The sequence below is a fragment of the Chenopodium album genome, chromosome 6 (assembly GCF_948465745.1).
Source record: "Chenopodium album chromosome 6, dcCheAlbu1.1, whole genome shotgun sequence".
Taxonomy (NCBI): Eukaryota; Viridiplantae; Streptophyta; class Magnoliopsida; order Caryophyllales; family Amaranthaceae; genus Chenopodium; species Chenopodium album.
In genome coordinates this window covers 20251540-20268507 of record NC_137839.1, presented here as the reverse complement: position 1 = coordinate 20268507, position 16968 = coordinate 20251540, and the positions used below count along the sequence as shown (strand labels likewise).

At 36.0% G+C, this 16968-nt stretch overlaps 1 protein-coding gene and 1 long non-coding RNA gene across 5 annotated transcripts; one reads left to right on the top strand and one right to left on the bottom strand.

Moving 5' to 3' along the window:
* Window positions 1-3985: 3985 nt before the first annotated feature.
* LOC145634714 (mitotic checkpoint protein BUB3.2) lies at window positions 3986-9326 on the bottom strand. The gene is made up of 9 exons (XM_081686110.1): window positions 9144-9326; window positions 8910-9040; window positions 7845-7927; window positions 6880-7146; window positions 6249-6324; window positions 5705-5785; window positions 4557-4635; window positions 4370-4470; window positions 3986-4274 (listed from the first exon to the last, which is right to left on the bottom strand). Exons 1-9 carry the CDS (start codon window positions 9261-9263, stop codon window positions 4187-4189), a joined length of 1026 nt encoding a protein of 341 aa, XP_081542236.1. The 5' UTR covers window positions 9264-9326; the 3' UTR covers window positions 3986-4186.
* A 2967-nt stretch (window positions 9327-12293) lies between these two features.
* On the top strand, window positions 12294-15774 carry LOC145634713 (uncharacterized). Of its 4 annotated transcripts, XR_014113504.1 has the most exons (6): window positions 12294-12714; window positions 13236-13824; window positions 13923-14071; window positions 14450-14524; window positions 14645-15197; window positions 15277-15774. It is a non-coding gene; the product is annotated as an uncharacterized LOC145634713 (long non-coding RNA). The 4 variants fall into 4 exon arrangements; XR_014113505.1 differs by having other exon boundaries at window positions 13236-13284; window positions 14450-15197; XR_014113503.1 differs by lacking the exon at window positions 14450-14524.
* The last annotated feature ends 1194 nt before the right edge of the window (window positions 15775-16968 follow it).

Genomic DNA, 16968 nt, shown 5'->3' with positions numbered 1-16968 from the left:
AACTACCAAACTCTTCAGTCGGCTTTCCTCAGGCATGGAAAGCGTTTCAACAAATGTCACCCGGTGGATTCCTTCAAGCATAGGAAGCTGCCAAATTTGTTTGTCACCAATACACTGGTGCCAGATACGTATTCTATCCTTTTACTCTTTTATCTGTAGAATTAACATTTTTCTCAGGTATCGGTGTATACAGGGTGATTTAGGATCGCAGAACGTCTTAAATCATTCTCCGTCCCTATCGGCTACTTTGACTATCGTTTTCGAAACTGACGTTTCTAAAAACTCAGTCAAAGTGGGGGCTTCTGTAGACACCTAAAAATGTCTCCCCAAAACCAAACCCGATGATGAACAACCTTTCACCGCCACTATTGGTCGGGTTCAGTATTTAATCCCGAGAGTGCTTAAAAAATCGTGTTTGATTAAATTCATAATTTTGAACAGTCCATGGACTAGTCTTGATGTTTGGTAAAAGCATAGTTTTAATTTCAGCCCAAGCTTATTATTTAATTTTAGCCCAAACCTTTTTTATTTTATTGTTTTATTATTTTTGGCCCAAACCTTTTATTTATTTTATTTAAATATTTTCTTATTTTAGCCCAAATAATAATAAGTCAGAAAAGGCCCGAAATTATCAATCGGCACTTAAAATGCCGAATGAAATTAGGGTTAAAAATGTATTTAGACGGAAAAGTGGGCTGGGAATTCCCGCGCCACGGCAGGTACCCATCGTGTCACGGGAATCACTCCCGTCTGACGGTGGGATTTCCCGTGACACGGGAAATCTGCCATGACACGGGAAATTCCGTGTATTTTCCGCGTAAACCCTTAACGCGTTTTCTTCCCCGTTTACTGAAAATTTCCCGCGTCACACTAAAAATGCACCGTGTCACGGGAATGTTTTCCGTCTGACGGTGGGACTTCCCGTGTCACGGTACAGTTTTCCATGTCGCGGGATACTTTTTTAGGGTTTTTATCATTTTAGGGTTCCGTGTGCTCCCTCAGCACATTTTCCCTATAAATACCCCCTCATTTCTGATGAACGGGGCATCAATGAATTCTCTAGTTTATTTTTCTCTCTTCTATGCTTTAGCCTAAACACTAGCCTACCCTTCTCATTTCAAAATTCCTTCTTCAAGTGCTCAAAGGAGTCTATACTTTACTCGTGGTTCTGTCCTTAAGCCAAGGCGTGAAAGGTAGAACTGTTTGAGGGTTTGGCCCCAAATCAACTCTACTTTATTTAATTTAATTTAATTGTTGTTTTATTATTATTTCCTTGAAGTTACTAACTCGTTTATTATTTTATAGTTGCAAACAAACAGAATCAAAGTAAGAATTATGTTCCTTTTATTTCTATTATTTTTCTAATGGTTTTATATTGTTGGAATTATTGTTAAATTGCTTCCAATATTAATGTTTATTCTATTATTCTTATGATCACTATATTGCATGGTAAAGGAAATATGTAATTGAAAATCACGCCTAATAAGATAATTTGGACAACCGGTTTAGGATCCTTTTTAATCTTGTTATTAATTGAAGTGATCACCAATATTTTAGAATAATGTGTGCATTAATATTCAACCAATTTAGCTAAATAATAGTTTGGAGCGAATTGAATATTTTGTTTGTATGTCTTTGAGATCACAGGAATGCTTTTCAATATAAGAATCGAGTATAGGCCAATACGGGCGAATGTGACTCCATGACTCACTTCGTACCATCATCCCCGATCCTCCTTTCATGGTTCCGAACCATATGGAGTTAGTAATCTCATGGATTATGAATGGGGTGTAACCTTCACGGGTCAATCGTTGTTGCCTATCGTTGTCCCTTTTCGTGGTTGCCTTATAATGATCCGTGAACGGTTTACAAGTTCCTTAAAAACTTGTTGGCGGCTCCCTACTTTATTTGTCCCTAATCGTTGTCCCTAATTGTATTATGTCAATTCCCACTTCCTAAGAGTGCCAAGCATATTCACACATGCTTTTAACGTAGGCGCATTTCAAACGACGCCTACACCTAGGAATATGAGTCATTACACTTTAGGTTCGCAGGTTTCCATACCCTGTAGTATTTTTCTTTACTTTGTGCTTCGTTTTGGCTTGTTGTCTCTGATGGGAACGAATTACAAGGCACACAGCATTTACTCCTCGTTAGATTTAGGGAGACTCTTCATGGTATGGTATGCTTCCAAGAGAAACAAAGGGCTCGGTATGTTTGGACTGTGCCATAATACGTACTCCAGCTATTACAAATGGCAATTTGGACATGATTATTGCTTTATAAGTAACCATGCATCTTCCTATCTACTTGCTGCATTTGATTTACTGGGGGTATATATGTTTAGCTGTTCACCTGTAATTTCACTACATGAAGATGGCAGTTACATGCTTCACACCTCTATTTCTGGGGCTGCTACACATACATTCAAGAGTTTACCATGAACTCTTCACTGACATATTCACTTAACTAAATTGATCAAACAACATTGTAATCCTGTTTCAATTCCCTGTATCTCAAACAACATTGTTGTTTTGTGGTTGTTTTTCTGGTTTGTGGACAAACCACCTACTTTGATAATTGTGATCTCCGGAAGTAATCTATAGTAATGTAACTACCACGTAGTAATATAGATAGATCCTACGTAATGTTTGTTTAGAAAATACCTTGTACGAAGTTGGACATGTCTAAATAATTTAAAGTATTTTTACTATACCCTAAATTGTAAGGTGTTGGTATTGTCCTAGTCCGAAGGTGGAAGTTTCCGTTGACTATATGCCTCGCTCCAACTGAGGAACTGTTAATGTTCATCATCTCCCTCAGGTCATTCGACCACCATTAATGAAATTTCTAAAATTGCAACAATTCTAAAATTGCACATAAAACGCCATAAGTACTGTAATTCACTATTCGAAAAAGACTAATTTGATTGAACAACATATGAAATCGTGATGTAAAAGTCTGTTTGTCGAGATTTATCACGCCCAAAACACAAGGAATACGATGAACTCCATCGAAGTCCATACAAGGGTATTCGTTTCCAGATATTGATTCGCGGTAATTTAAAGAGGTTTCCGCCTACGCCGGAGGTGACCGGAAGAAAAGAGAGAGAAAGGGATTAGATAAACCCTAAAAGAGAGAGTAATTAACATCAATTATCTTAAAATCTAATTAATTTTTTTTTTTTAAGTTTCTAATTATTTCATATTCTGATATATTAAAATAAGAAAATCTAATTTGAAATTGATTTTTAGAATTTTTGAAAATTACAAAAAATGAATTTTTGGAAAATAAAAAATGAAGGAGGTTTTTTTTTTTTTTTTTTTTTTTTTGTGGCAATGAGGGTGACACCTCATTGGGCCAACTTTGGCCTTATGGTAATCATATTTTCTATATCACCATAAAATCATCCTATCACATGGCTCGAATCCGAGATCTCTTTGAAATGACATCAAGTTGTTTACCACTTGAGTCAACTCTAGTTATGTGCTAGTTTAGATTTATTCCAATGGAATTGCTAGAATGAGGATTTGAGTTAACTACTTCCTAAGTTCCTATGTCCTTATATTATTGTATGATGGGTAAACTTTTGTACCATAAAATTGTTTCGTTGCACCATTAAACATTTAAACCTATCGGTTAACTTGTGTTTCTTATTATTGTAATGTATGCCTGAATATTTATCTACAACTCCAAATCTTCCATACAGGAAGAGGCTTTAAAAGAGAATTTATCTCCAATACAGGAAGAGGCTTTAAAAGAGAAAATTTGTTCCTTGTGTTACACAGTAATATGAACAACTTTGTAGATGTGATAATAAATCATGAAGTTACTCTTAATTTATTTTATCCTTAGGATTGGTTTGAATTGTATTTGACATTGTAAATTTAACTAAGAGTTGATTCAGTTTAGAGGATCAGAGGGTGTAAGGTTCTTCACTTTGTTGCAAGCGCAAACAAATTTTTAAGGAAATAGGCTGTGCGTTAACACAAAATATAAGAGATGCAATTGTACAATCATATCATGCAAGACAGTTCTGAATTCGGAATCGAGCAACTACTATCTGCAATCCCTTTTACATCTTGATCACATACGCTTCTTTGGGTACCAAGAAGCAAAATAGTGTAAAGCTATACCTAGATGATTTGAAACACTAAAAGAGGTCGAGCAAAGCTGCTCAAATCATTCAAGCAGGGGGGTTAGCATATACTTTAGGCTTTGGTTTGACTTCTACTTCATTCACACTTCGGATGAATATTGAATCAGGCTCATGACTGCAAAACAAACATAAACATGTAAACGTCAATGAGCAATCAAAAGCAACAACTCGACAAGGCATAAAAAAGAGAGCTAAGTGTCATTGTCTTACGGTTTCTCTCCTTCCTCATAGGTATAACTAGATGCAACAGCTAGGAGACGACCGTCTCTGCTAAATGATAATGCAGAGATGCTTGAAGGATACTTCACATACTGAAATTCAAGATGAATAAAGATTAAATATGTTATTCAAGGTAAAGATGAATTTACAGAGCTGAGCTATAAGTCGTCATATGTACCTGATAAAGTCTCTTCTTGTTGTTTCCATCCCACACATTCACAATTCCATCACAACCTCCAGTTGCAAATGTTCCATAGCTGCAAAGCATATAAACATCACATAAATCTATAAATGTTTTAAATAAAAGACAAAAAGCAACATGCACCACTGCTGTAACTTCTTGAGTACAAACGAACAAGAAAAGAATCATTATTTTTTATTAGAACATTTGTTTTTTTTTTTTTTTTGTGAAGTTTCGGTTCTTTGTTTTACAAAAAAAAAAAAAAAAAAAAAACAAATGTTCTAATCAAAAGTCAAGTTTCTCATCCAAAGACCTACAAACAAGTACACAATGTTTTCAATCCGACAAAATCATGTCTGATGTCTAGATTACAAACTTAAATCAACTGTAGTATGATCATGCAATGCAAAAGCTTCCTATAAACCTTGTCCTGTGAAGCAGTGTATGATTGTTCAAAACATCCTTAAACCATTACTTCACCAGCATCTTCAATAGAGAATATAGACTGGCGTGATCATTTACTAGTATTTTTACACTGAATGCACACCTCTATAAAACTAGGTGAATAGCTACAAATACTCTTGGTGAATTTGTGAAAATCGAGAAAGATATACATCTACTACATGTAGTGTTGTTTAGGAATAATGAACACTGATGTCCATCAAGGGCATAAAAATTGAGTAATCAACTCGATCAGAATACTAATGTTAGAAAAATTATACTTCGTAGAAATTAAAAAAAATTCCTTTAAAAAAGAACCATCATTTGCATTAACCTTTCAACTGTTTAGCACCTAATCTTAGAATGTCAACTTAAAAAATCTTAGTACGTCTAACAACTATATCAAATCTTTCAGTCCTACAATGATATACTAAATAAATGAGAATAAAAGTGCTACATTCTCATGCACATTCAGTAACTCGCCAAGTACATCATATAGCTCAAGAGCTTTAATTGACCTGCTCTCCATTACAGCTTTCCAACAATTATCCAAACAAGTTATTTTCAAATATCTTTAGTTACTCCATATGTACACATCAAACAAGTTCTCTTGTTTTAGTCATAAGATCCTAAATGGGCATCATAAATTCAACAAGTGGGGATCATAGACTAATTCTAAACATGAAATATCATCAAAAACTTACATTGGATGGAAGGCAATGGCATTTACAGGGTAAACAATATCTCTTCCAGCTTCTGACTTCCGATGGCATTTGAAAGCATATCTGCAAAACTTTAACCATCAGCTACATCGATGTCAAAGATAAAAGTGATAAGAAACCATGAGCATTATGTATAATTTGACTAATAAAAGTGATAAGCACATCTTTTCAGTCACATACTCTTATTCATAAACAGTTAAGGGTCACCCAACATCAACTGAAGCTGGCTAAACCAACAGTGGACCACAATCAAGGTTCTAGAAGAAGAGAGAGAGAGAGAGAGAGAGAGAGAGGGGGGGGGGGGGGGAGAGACAATCTAATGGATCCCATAAGTGGTTTTAGAAAATCCAAGCAATTTGCACACTTAAAACTTCTGTTCAAACACTTATTATGGGGCAACACATATTACACAATCACCAATAAGCCACATTGAGTTTGGGCTATCATGAGCAAATTACAGAGAAAAAAAATCAGAAAAGAAGCATACAATACACTAATAAAGGATGAACAAAAGGATTGAACTCACTTCTTTGATTGACCAGCATCAGAAAGATCAAAAAATTCCATTGCTACACGACCTTCCACTGAGCTCAGAGCATAACCTATCCAATAGGTCAAAACATGATTAAAGTTATCACCATAGCTTGAGAAATATCCTTCAGTTGATAACCTCCAAAAACCAAATTACAATAAATCAACTTACAATATTTAGCAAATCTAATACCCTATAAAAATTGAATACTTAAAAGAGTATATTTAAGTTAGTTTTTTTTTTTTTTTTTTGGCAAATCAACTCTTGGTTTCCTCCAGGTTATTTGACACTCAAAAGTCAAAACAATATGGCAACTTTGTTATCATTCTAATTAATAAACCAATTTGAATTATCCTAGGCATATCAGGTGAATAGTAATTAGTAAATTAGAGATGAGGATATGACCTCAACTGATCTCAAAAGGCTACCGCATCATAAACGTGATGCTATCTGACTAGCTATTAGCCTGAGAACTCATTCTCAGTTCTTAACCTCTTATACCAAAACATAATTACTTGCTTCTTTTTTTCCTGGGTAATTTTCTTTTGAGCTCAAAAGTTCATAATTATGCATTAAAAGATTTAAAACCAATAAAAACAACTTTAAATCTAGCACTTGTCCATACCTGTTCCATTGGGGTAACAACGCACACATCTAGTCTGATATTTCAATGAAGACTCCCTGCGCTGTTCGGGCTGAGACATATTTCGCAAATCATAGACATTCACATGTCTGCCTGCAGTTGCTACTACCAATCTGTGACCAACAAGAGACATAGAATAAACACGTTCTGGTTGAGCATATGTTCCAACAAGTGTACGCTCTTGCCCACTTGCACCTCTGGGATCCCAACACTTTATTGTTTTATCCCAGCTACCTGATATCAATTGCCCTGAAAAATAGCAAGGTAAGTCATATTTAATGGCACAAGCTCAAACAGAACACGGTGCAACAAACTGCCAATAACATACAAGTTACATCCTCTTGTAGAAACTATGGACATCACCATTCCAAGAGATATCAATATTTCATCCTCAATCAACTTATGGTTTGAGATGATTACATCATCAAGCAACTGAGATGCAAACATAGAGTTCTGATAAGTGAGATGATTGAGTTTTTAACTTCACTAGCTAACCACATTAAGCCAAAGTTTTGACAAAGAGGAAAAAGCAACATAGAATACCAAATCAGAATAAATTAAACCTAACACTAATCACGACTATGCTATATATCATTGCAAGAACAAAACAGTGACCAGAATCCCAATCACTCAAGAATCTATCCTGAACTCTGAGCAGTGTGACTAGCTGCTGACAAATCATGACTCCACTCAGCTCAACCCTAAGTAAAAACCTAGTATGCTGAGCCAAAAACCACAACAAAGCACAAAGTATGTTAGAAGCAGCTCGAGAACCAGGTACTGCAAAACTAGGATACAACCCTGGTGGGCCTGGTCATTTAAGCTGGCAAAATAAAACACCAAATGAAACAGAAGGTTTCTCTGATCGAGATATTTAGATGACTGTCTACTAGCAAGAGAATAAATAATTGAAAGTTGTCTGAACTCCGAGCACAATTCCAGCATACCTGTGGCATAAGAGTACTCCACACAACGTACATGTGCTTCATGCTTTCCCAACACATCTTCTTTTCCATAATTGAAGACAAGCCTGAAAACCAAAACATTAAACAACTAAATCAGTCCAATTCAACTTTCAACAACATATATATAATTGTGCGCCTTATATTTTCCCATATTCAATAAGGATATAAGTAAATTGGGGCAGCTGGACCGAATGTTATCCGCTAGCAGGTTAACCATTCAATCACACTAGTCAATAAGTAAGAGCGAATATTACCAATCTCAAGACTCGGAAACTCAATACAAGATACGAGTACCATTTTCAACGACACATACTAATGGAATCCACTTTTTTGTAGAATGATTGAAAAGCTACAATCATGAAGCACCACGCACCAAAACCAGTGATCAAACAAGCAATCACAAACACCTGAATATGCAGAACTATAAACCTGACACATTGAATGGCAGGAGTACATGAAAGGGAAGAGAAGAAAAGATCTATCCTCAAGACAAAACACACAAAAAAACACCAATTACATACCATAACCCGAAGGAACTCAGGTCGGTTGCAGGGGATCAAGTCGATCAATTGCATAATTTCAGTTAAACACTGCAGCCATGCTTATGCAATCTCAAACAAAAAATTTTAAAATCCCATATCCCAAACATAGAATATAAATGAGAATTCATCAAATCCTAAATTATGGACAAAGATAACAAGCAAATACTTTCCATATTAAGCATTTCATTACCTAACACTCCAACTTTATCGTCTCCTAAAATCGACTCATAATTCACATACACGCAATAAAACCCCAAATCCCACGTTGAAAAAGAGTCCAATTTTCCAATATATCACATTGTTCCACTTGTAAAACCTAAAATACTACACTTAAATCAACAAAACACCCAAATATTCTACAAAGTATTCCATATCAACCCTATAATCCTTAAATTCCAACATAAAGACCTCAAAAACTAGAATCAAATTCTATTTAAACAAAAAACAAAATACCCAAAAAATTCAAAAAATCACAAAAAAAAAAATTAAAAGAGAAAACACCCACCGCCGAACAGTGGAATCACCACAGGCACTGAAACCAGAAGTATCATCATGAAAGCAGCAATCTAGAACAGGACCGCCATGTTTGAACTCCCCTCGAAGCACATTGGCACTCGCATCATACAAACGAACAGTCTAAAGTAACAACAAACAAACAATAACCCAGAAAAATTAAATCAAAATTATGGATGAATAACAAACACCCAGAAAAATTAAATCAAAGTAAGAGAAGAGAAACCTTGTCCCAAGAAGAAACGAGGAGATGATCACTGTGATTAGAGAATCGGAGGTTTGTAATACCGTCGGTAGGAGGACTGGAGAGCTCTTTTCCGAGCACTGGCGGCGCAACCGCCGTCATTTGGGATCTCCGATGAAGGGGGGAAAAGAGAGCGGGGGTTTAGAGAAGGGGTTTTGAATTGTAAGGGAGGAGAGAGAAAGTGAAAGTGAAAGTTTCTGATTTTGTTTTGGTTTTATTTTGGCTTTGTTTAGGATGGGGTCATGAGGAGGATGAGGATGGAGGTAATGAGATTCAAATTCAAATTGTTGTTTCAAATTCTTCACGGTTAGAATTTTTTTTTTTTTTTTTAATAGAGATTTATTTAAGGAAAATTTTTTGTAAAACACCACCCAAAATCGTGATCAATTTCTAACTAACCAATCAAAAAAAAAATTTATTCAAAAATACTGCCCACTAAATTAATTAAGTGCTCACATTCTCACCCAATTTGAAATTACGGTGGGTTTTTAACATGTGGGCCCCAATTTAGTTACTTCCCTCTTTTTTTTTCTTTTTTCTCGACTTCACTCTCTTTCTCATTCAATTCTCCCAACCAATCCTATTCTACAATCAATTTTTTGTCCTTGTCTGAGCGAATTCCCCCTTTCTTCATAATTTGTTCTGCATTCTTCAATTAAGAACCCTAAATTCGTCATTAAACCCCTAATTGTACTTGCACCAGAAAGTAATCTTGAGTAATTGCTTGAAGTGGGGTTGTTTCATTGCGAAAAAGTCGCCATCTTTTGCTGCTTATTGGGGACCAGAAGCTTAGGTGAGAAACCTGACAATAGTTCAGTGCAATGGCGTAAAAAGAGGTAAGCAGCTTTGCTCTTTGTGTTTAATGTTGAAGGTTGTTGGTTGTTGATGGTATATTTGCAATTATGTGGAAAGTTAGGGTTGTTTGTGTATTTGATTGATTTAATTATTAGAGGCCAAGTATTCTAATACTGTAATTTTGTTGAATTGTTTAATTAGGGATGTACTTAGGACAATGAATTGGGTGAATTGTTTACTGCTGCTATGTATAACAAACTTGCATTTTTGTACATGTGAATTGGGTTGAAAAGTGCTTAATATTGCTTTATAAAATGAACAGGTTGCTGCTGATGTTGAATATGTAGTTGTTAAGGTTAGACTAGGGGGTGTTTGTGAACAAAAAAATAAAGGGGAAGACATTGTGTGGGTATGAGGGTGGCTTTGAATATTTGAGGTACAAGTGTAAAGTGAGTGAGATGTATGTGAACTTTGTTAGGGAATCTTGCATTTGGGGCTTTGTGAAGTTAGATATGCATGTGCCAAGGTTGTTCATTGTTTGGTATAAGATAAAGGGGAGGACTTGATCAACTGGGAAAAAGGATATTGTGAGTGATATTGATGTCCAAGGCTTGCTAGAGACAAAGAACAAGGATAAGGTTGTTATAGTGTATTGTACTAGCCCAGAAGTCAGTACTGTACAACCCATCCAAAAAAGTAAAGTCAAACCTAAGCCCACTGAAGTGAGGAGGAGCCCTAGGTTTAAGCAGCAATTGACAATCAAAGACAAAGAGGAGGCAGAAAAAACCAGCAAAGGGGTAGACAGGGTTGATGAGCATACTGAGAACACCACCATAAAGAAACTATTCTCAGATAGTGTGAAAGGGTGAAGAGGAAGGTACTTCTGGGGCAAGAGGGAAGAAGGGAAAGGGGAAAGCAAAGGGGAAAAGGAAGAAGAAGTGTAGGAGTGAGGTTGAGTTGGAATCAGACTTTTGATCTGGTTCCTCAAACTCTAATTGTTCTGATACTACCATAGAGTGGGAAGTTGGGGAAGAAGAGGGGGAATATGAGGAGGGGGAATTTCAAGATCTAGATTACACTGTAGGCAACATATTAGCAGAAGTGAATGCAAGTTTACAGTGTGTGCAAGATAACAGTGATAAAGAGCTGCAGATCCCTGAGTACAACCTTGAGAGTAACTGTTGAGCAAAGAGGTTACTGTAGAGAGAGAGAGTTCACATCTGATTCTGAGGAGTTGGATATCCCTAGAGGTTCTGATGAGGAGCAAGACAATTGTCCAACTTTCCATCCACAAATAGACTTCAAAAAAACCCATTCATTTGGTCAAAGGTAGTTAGAAGTTTCAGAATAACAAACTTCTGAGGAGAGTGTTAAGGGTTCATGCAATTGAGAATAGGTATGAGTATTGGTATTTGCACAATGACAGTACCAAAGTCACTATTCAGTGTAGAAGGAGGTGTCAGTGCAAGTGGAATGCTAAGAAGTGTAAGCTACCTAAGTGTACTTGTGTAGGGGGGAGAAGATGTCACTTTAGGGTAGTTACAAGAAGGTCTGTGAACCAACATTATTGGAAGATTAAGAGTCTGAATTCGAAGCACAAGTTTTTAAGAGTTAGAAGCAATTTAAATCTAACTGCTAAATTTTTAGTTGAGAAATACCTTGAAGATTGGAGAAGTGATCCAGGCTGGAAAATAAAAAGCTTTAGGATGAGGGTTTTATGTGATACTGCATTGAAACTACATACATCAAGGCTTGGATGCCTAGGGATTGGGCTAAGCTGATGATATATGGATCAGCAGCAGAGCAGTATGCAAGAGTGTGGGACTATGGGAAGGATGTCATTAAGTGTAACCCTGGTATTGTGTGCAATGTTGTAGTAGAAGGAATTGACCAGCCTGAGCCTCCTTAATTCTTGAGAATGTTCATTTGCCTTACACCTATGGCAAGAAGTTTTCTGTCAGGCTGCAGACCACTTATTGGAGTTGATGGGTGCCATCTCAAAGGCCCTTATCCCGGTCAAATACTAATTGTAGTTGGTAAAGATGGCAATAATAACATATATCCTATTGCCTGGGCAACAGTTGAGATTGAGAACACTCAGACTTGGGTGTGGTTCCTAGAGAGTCTAATGACAGCCTTGAAAGATGAAAATCAAGGCCTTGGTTCACTACTACAAAAAGTGGAATAAATAACGCAAAATAGAGAACAATTAAGTTGAATGAGCGTTCTCTACAACAAAAGAGGACGCTTTTCTTAGATCACCATTTTGTGAGACAATAAATACATAACGCCTCCCTTAGCCACCCGTTTATTTGTATGTGTAAATATAAAATAAAATAATTAATCTAATAAATTAGAATTATATTGGAGTATACGGTTATCAATCTTATCAAGTTATCTTACACAACTCCCTTTTATCAATTTAATTTATTTTTTTCCTTATAAATTTTTTCCTTAAAGCAAAAAAGTTGGATGAAAACCTAACCAACCCACTAGCCGCAACCCGCAAGTCTGCAGTTTGCAGTTTGCAGTTTGTTGTACCTTCTCCTTCCTTTTGCTTGCCTTCGATCGACAGTTATGGGCAAAAATCATTGTCGTCATCATTTTGTTTGTCCTTTTTTACTAAAGAATTATATGAAGCTGTAAATGACGAGGAACATTCATCAGAAGCCCGAAAGGACGCTCGAATTCTTTGTCAAGTAGTGAGTTTTGAATTTGTAATTTTGCCTCTATCAATTCTCCTTCTTTATCTTGACAAGTAAGTTGTTCTATTTCAATTTTATTGTTTAATTTTTGAAGGTTTATTTTAATGGATTATATGTTCGATTGATATGACTTGAAACTTTTGTAAACAATTTCGTTTTTATATTTGATGATTTATTTTGAAAATGAAATTGTGTAGATCTAAAATTTACGTTTGCTTCTAGTTTGATTTTAATTTGATCACTTTTTAAAAAAATTTGATTACTTAATTTAATGGAGAATTTGGTTTTACATATATATTATCGAGTTTTCAAAATCATGTATTTTGATTTTGAATTAGTCTCATTTTGTGCTGAATCTTGAGGATATGGTGTTAATTTTTCCCATAAATTTTGGTTGTCAAGGTCGGATATTCAAAAATATTGTTCATCATTTTAGATTTGAAATTAGTTCGTTTCATTCTCAAACAACCCGATTGCATGTTAACACATTGTTTATTAATTGATATTGGTAATTTGGTCTAAAATTCGCCTGAAACCTTTGAAATTTTCTTGACTATTTTGTTTATTTTTGCAGAAATGAATATTATATTGATGGGAAGGTGGAAAGTTGTAGGCTTGAAATGGTAATCCCAGACTCCGAGCAAGCCAAGAAATGGATGCAGTGATTACGTTTACATAAAATTAGTTTGTTTATGATATGTAACTATTGAAAACAGAAATTCATAGTTATACGCAATTAGAATAAATTTTATTCATTTTCATATTTATCTATCGAGGCTTGTGATATTATTATTATTATTATTATTATTATTTGGATTTTTTATTTTATTTTTTTTTTTTTTTTTTGTAAAAATAAAAGGAGAAGAGAACTGTTAAGTTAGATAGGCGTTCTCTTTTTACATATATAGAGAACGCCTATCAGGAGATTAACGTTCTCTTTCCCCTGCTTTCTTTCTACTTTATGCATAGAAATGGAAGCGCTTATCTTATATAAGAGTTTTGTATTGTATTGAATATAGAACGCTTTCAAGAGACGCCTTGTAAACTTTATAAGGCAACCTAGTTGAAGAACGCCTCTAAAGCGTTCTATTTAGTCTATTTCAGGCGTTCTATATTGCAAGTTTTGTGGTAGTGGTTATACCTTTATGTCTGATAGGCAAAAGGTATAATTCTAAACATTGCACTTACTTAGTGAAATTCCAAATCTTCATATCTTAATATGGGCTAACTGACTTATCTTATTGTTGTCTTTTTTTAATAGGGTTTACTAGAAGCTATGGAGCAGGTGATGCCTTATGCAGACAAATTAAAAGGTATTGTGTGAGGCATATATGGGCAAACTTCAAGTTACAATTTTTTGGTGCAACTTTCAAGGAGCTAATCTGGTCAGCAGAAAGGGCAACAACTTTGGTATGTTTTTGCATTTTGATTGATTAAAGTCCATGTTGTGTCACTGTCTGTGTTTTGCAACTATGTATGTGACTGTGAAATATGTGTTGTATTTGTATGTGACTGTGAATTTGTGTATTCTGTTTGTGTTAGATTCTATGTTTTCAGTCCACTTTTATTGGATTAATCATGGTTGTCTGACTATGTGTATCTGTGTGGATGTGTGTGGTTTTCCTTGTTTAGTTTGACTTTGAAGTGCCAATGGAATCAATTAAGTTTCTGTCTAAAGAAGCATATAAATATCTAGCTGAGATCCCAGCACAACACTGGTCCAGACATGCTTTTAGTTCATTCCGAAAGTCTAACATGCATGTTGCTCAACAATGTATATATGTGCAGTGAGACTTTTAACGTTGTCATCAAAGAAGTAAGGGATAAGCCAATTTTGACTCAAATGGAGTGGCTTAGGAGGAGGTACATGATGAAAATGAATCATGAAAAATGGGAGAGTTATCAGAAAATGAAAGGAAAAGTTGTTCCTTATGTGAATAAGACATTTCAAAGGATATAACCTGCTGCTATTGCATTGTGCAGATTTCCAGGGTTGATAGTTATGAGGTAGAGCTGAACTCAGACCTAGTGACAGTTGACCTCAGCAAACAGGCATGCACATGCTACCACTGGAGCTAACAAGCATCCCTTGTGTGCATGCATATGCATGCATCATGAATAAGAGGGCTGACCCTGAAGATTATGTGGAAAGTGGCTACCTTGTGTCCACTTATATGCTTGCATACAGATTTGAAGTGGCAGCTATGCCTGGTCCACATCATTGGGAGAAGGTAAAGTTGAGGAAACCTCTACCACCAGCTGTCAAAATTCAGCCTAGGAGGCCAAAGTCAAAAAAGAGGAATTTGGAGAAGGGGGGGAAGTGGTTGGCAATAACCAGCAAGAGCACCAACCTTTGAAAAGGAGGAGCACTTGCAAGAAATGTGGGCAATTAAGACAATATGCTAAGACATGCAAAAACCCATATGTGGCACCTGTAGCTGTCTCATCCCCAAAAAAAGAAGGTGGAAGACTAGCTGTGCATGGTGAATGGGTGAATGACCAGAGGAAGAAGAAAGCAGAAAGAGCTTTGAAAAAGGTACAAAATAGCAGTGATTTTGGGAGATATGTGTTTATTGTTGAGTATCATCCTAATTAATGTTAATTTGGTTGTGCAGAATGCCCTTAGTGGTACACCAGGACCTAACAGAATTGCTAATAAGAAGTTTCCTCAGGAAGAGCAGCAGAAGAAGCAGCAAAGTCACACTCAGCACACACAGCATCAACAGCAGTCTCAGAGTAAGCAGACTCAGCATCAGGAGTAGCCTAGAGTCAGCATCAGCAGAGTCAGCAACAACAGCAGAGTCAGCAGCATCAGCTGAGCCAACTCGGTCAAGCCTCAACAACAACAACTCCCACTACCTCAGCCAGACCACCTAGAACCAAGACGAAGCCTCTTAGACATAGGAAGTAGCCTCTTAGCTCAGCTAAGCCTCTTAGACTTAGGAAGTAGCTTAGTATGACCCATATATTTGTTTGTGGTTGTTAAATGTATTTTGACTACATTAATGTTGTGGCTGCATTTTATATGATCTACCATACAGTTTAAGTAGTAGTATTTTGGACATAAATGGATTGTTGTATTACTTGAGTGCCTTAATTCTGTTTTGAAGTTGACAATAGCACTGCTATAGTGCATTATTAGTTGTAATATATGGGTCATTTTGCTGGTATTTTTATTCATTTGCATAGTGATGTGTTCTTAGCATAACCTTGGCCTACTAATCACAACAATAAAAAGTGATAACAACTAATAATGCCAACTAATCACAACAATAATAAGTACTAAAACAACTTATTCATTTCATTGATAACATAAGAGTACCATTACAATCACTCTTGCTTTAACACCACCTCCCACTTAAACCATTTTATTCATTACAAGACAACCTAGAACAACCAACACAACACAACTAAATAAACTAGGAGCTTGTTGTCACAACTGCCATTGCTTGCGATCATTTTCTTCCTATCACCAGTAGGGCCTTGCATTTCAGTTATAAAGTGTCAACCTCATTAAGTAAACACCTTCTCTGGCCAATCAAGTCATCCACATCCTTTTTCAATGAGTTGATTTCACCTTTTATCAACTTTTTGTCAAGGAGCAGTTGGTTAATGACATCTCTTTGCCAATCAGTTCCATCTTCAATGTCCTTCATTCAAAACTCTTGCACCCCCTAGTTTCAGTGTTAGGGTCATAGAACTTGCAAGCCCTGAATTTCCTCCCAAGGTTTTCCTTTGTCCAAGAAGTCAACTTTGCAAAAGGCAATCCACAATTGCATTTCCTGTGGTTTGTGGGAGATAAGTTATTCCATGACATCTTTCACCCTACAATCCAACATAACAGTACTCAGTTTAAGCAACAACTTACATCAATTGAACAAAGATTTAAGCAATTAAACATATACTCAATCACACATACTCATAGTGGTGGTTTCCCTCCATAATGAGGGTAACCAGGGGGGCATGTACCATTTTGTTTCATCCTGTACTCTAACATACAGTCAGCCAAAAACCCAGGATCATCTGTGGTCCCAACATGTATGGTGTACACCTCCTTATTAGGTAACCTCCTAATCATCTTGAACACATCCCCATCATCTTGTAAATTCCTAAACTTCCCTTTATACACATACTGAAATGTGGGGTGCAGCAGGTCAACTGATCCTTCTAATGGATCACCCATGTCACGAAGTTGATCATCAAATTCTATAGTTGTATCCAACAAGTTACTTTTGCCTACTTCATATTCAATGTCTATAGTTACACTTAAATACTTAAATCTGAGAACAATCTTATTCTCCTCCATT

What these genes read in the sequence shown, in the direction of transcription:
- LOC145634714 (XM_081686110.1), bottom strand. Translation starts at nt 9,263, where the DNA reads ATGACGGCGGTTGCGCCGCCAGTGCTCGGAAAAGAGCTCTCCAGTCCT. An exon ending in TTGTTACCCCAATGGAACAG is followed by an intron (nt 6,325 to 6,879) that starts GTATGGACAAGT and finishes CCTATTGGATAG; the next exon opens with GTTATGCTCTGAGCTCAGTG. An exon ending in TATGAGGAAGGAGAGAAACC is followed by an intron (nt 4,275 to 4,369) that starts GTAAGACAATGA and finishes TTTGTTTTGCAG; the next exon opens with TCATGAGCCTGATTCAATAT.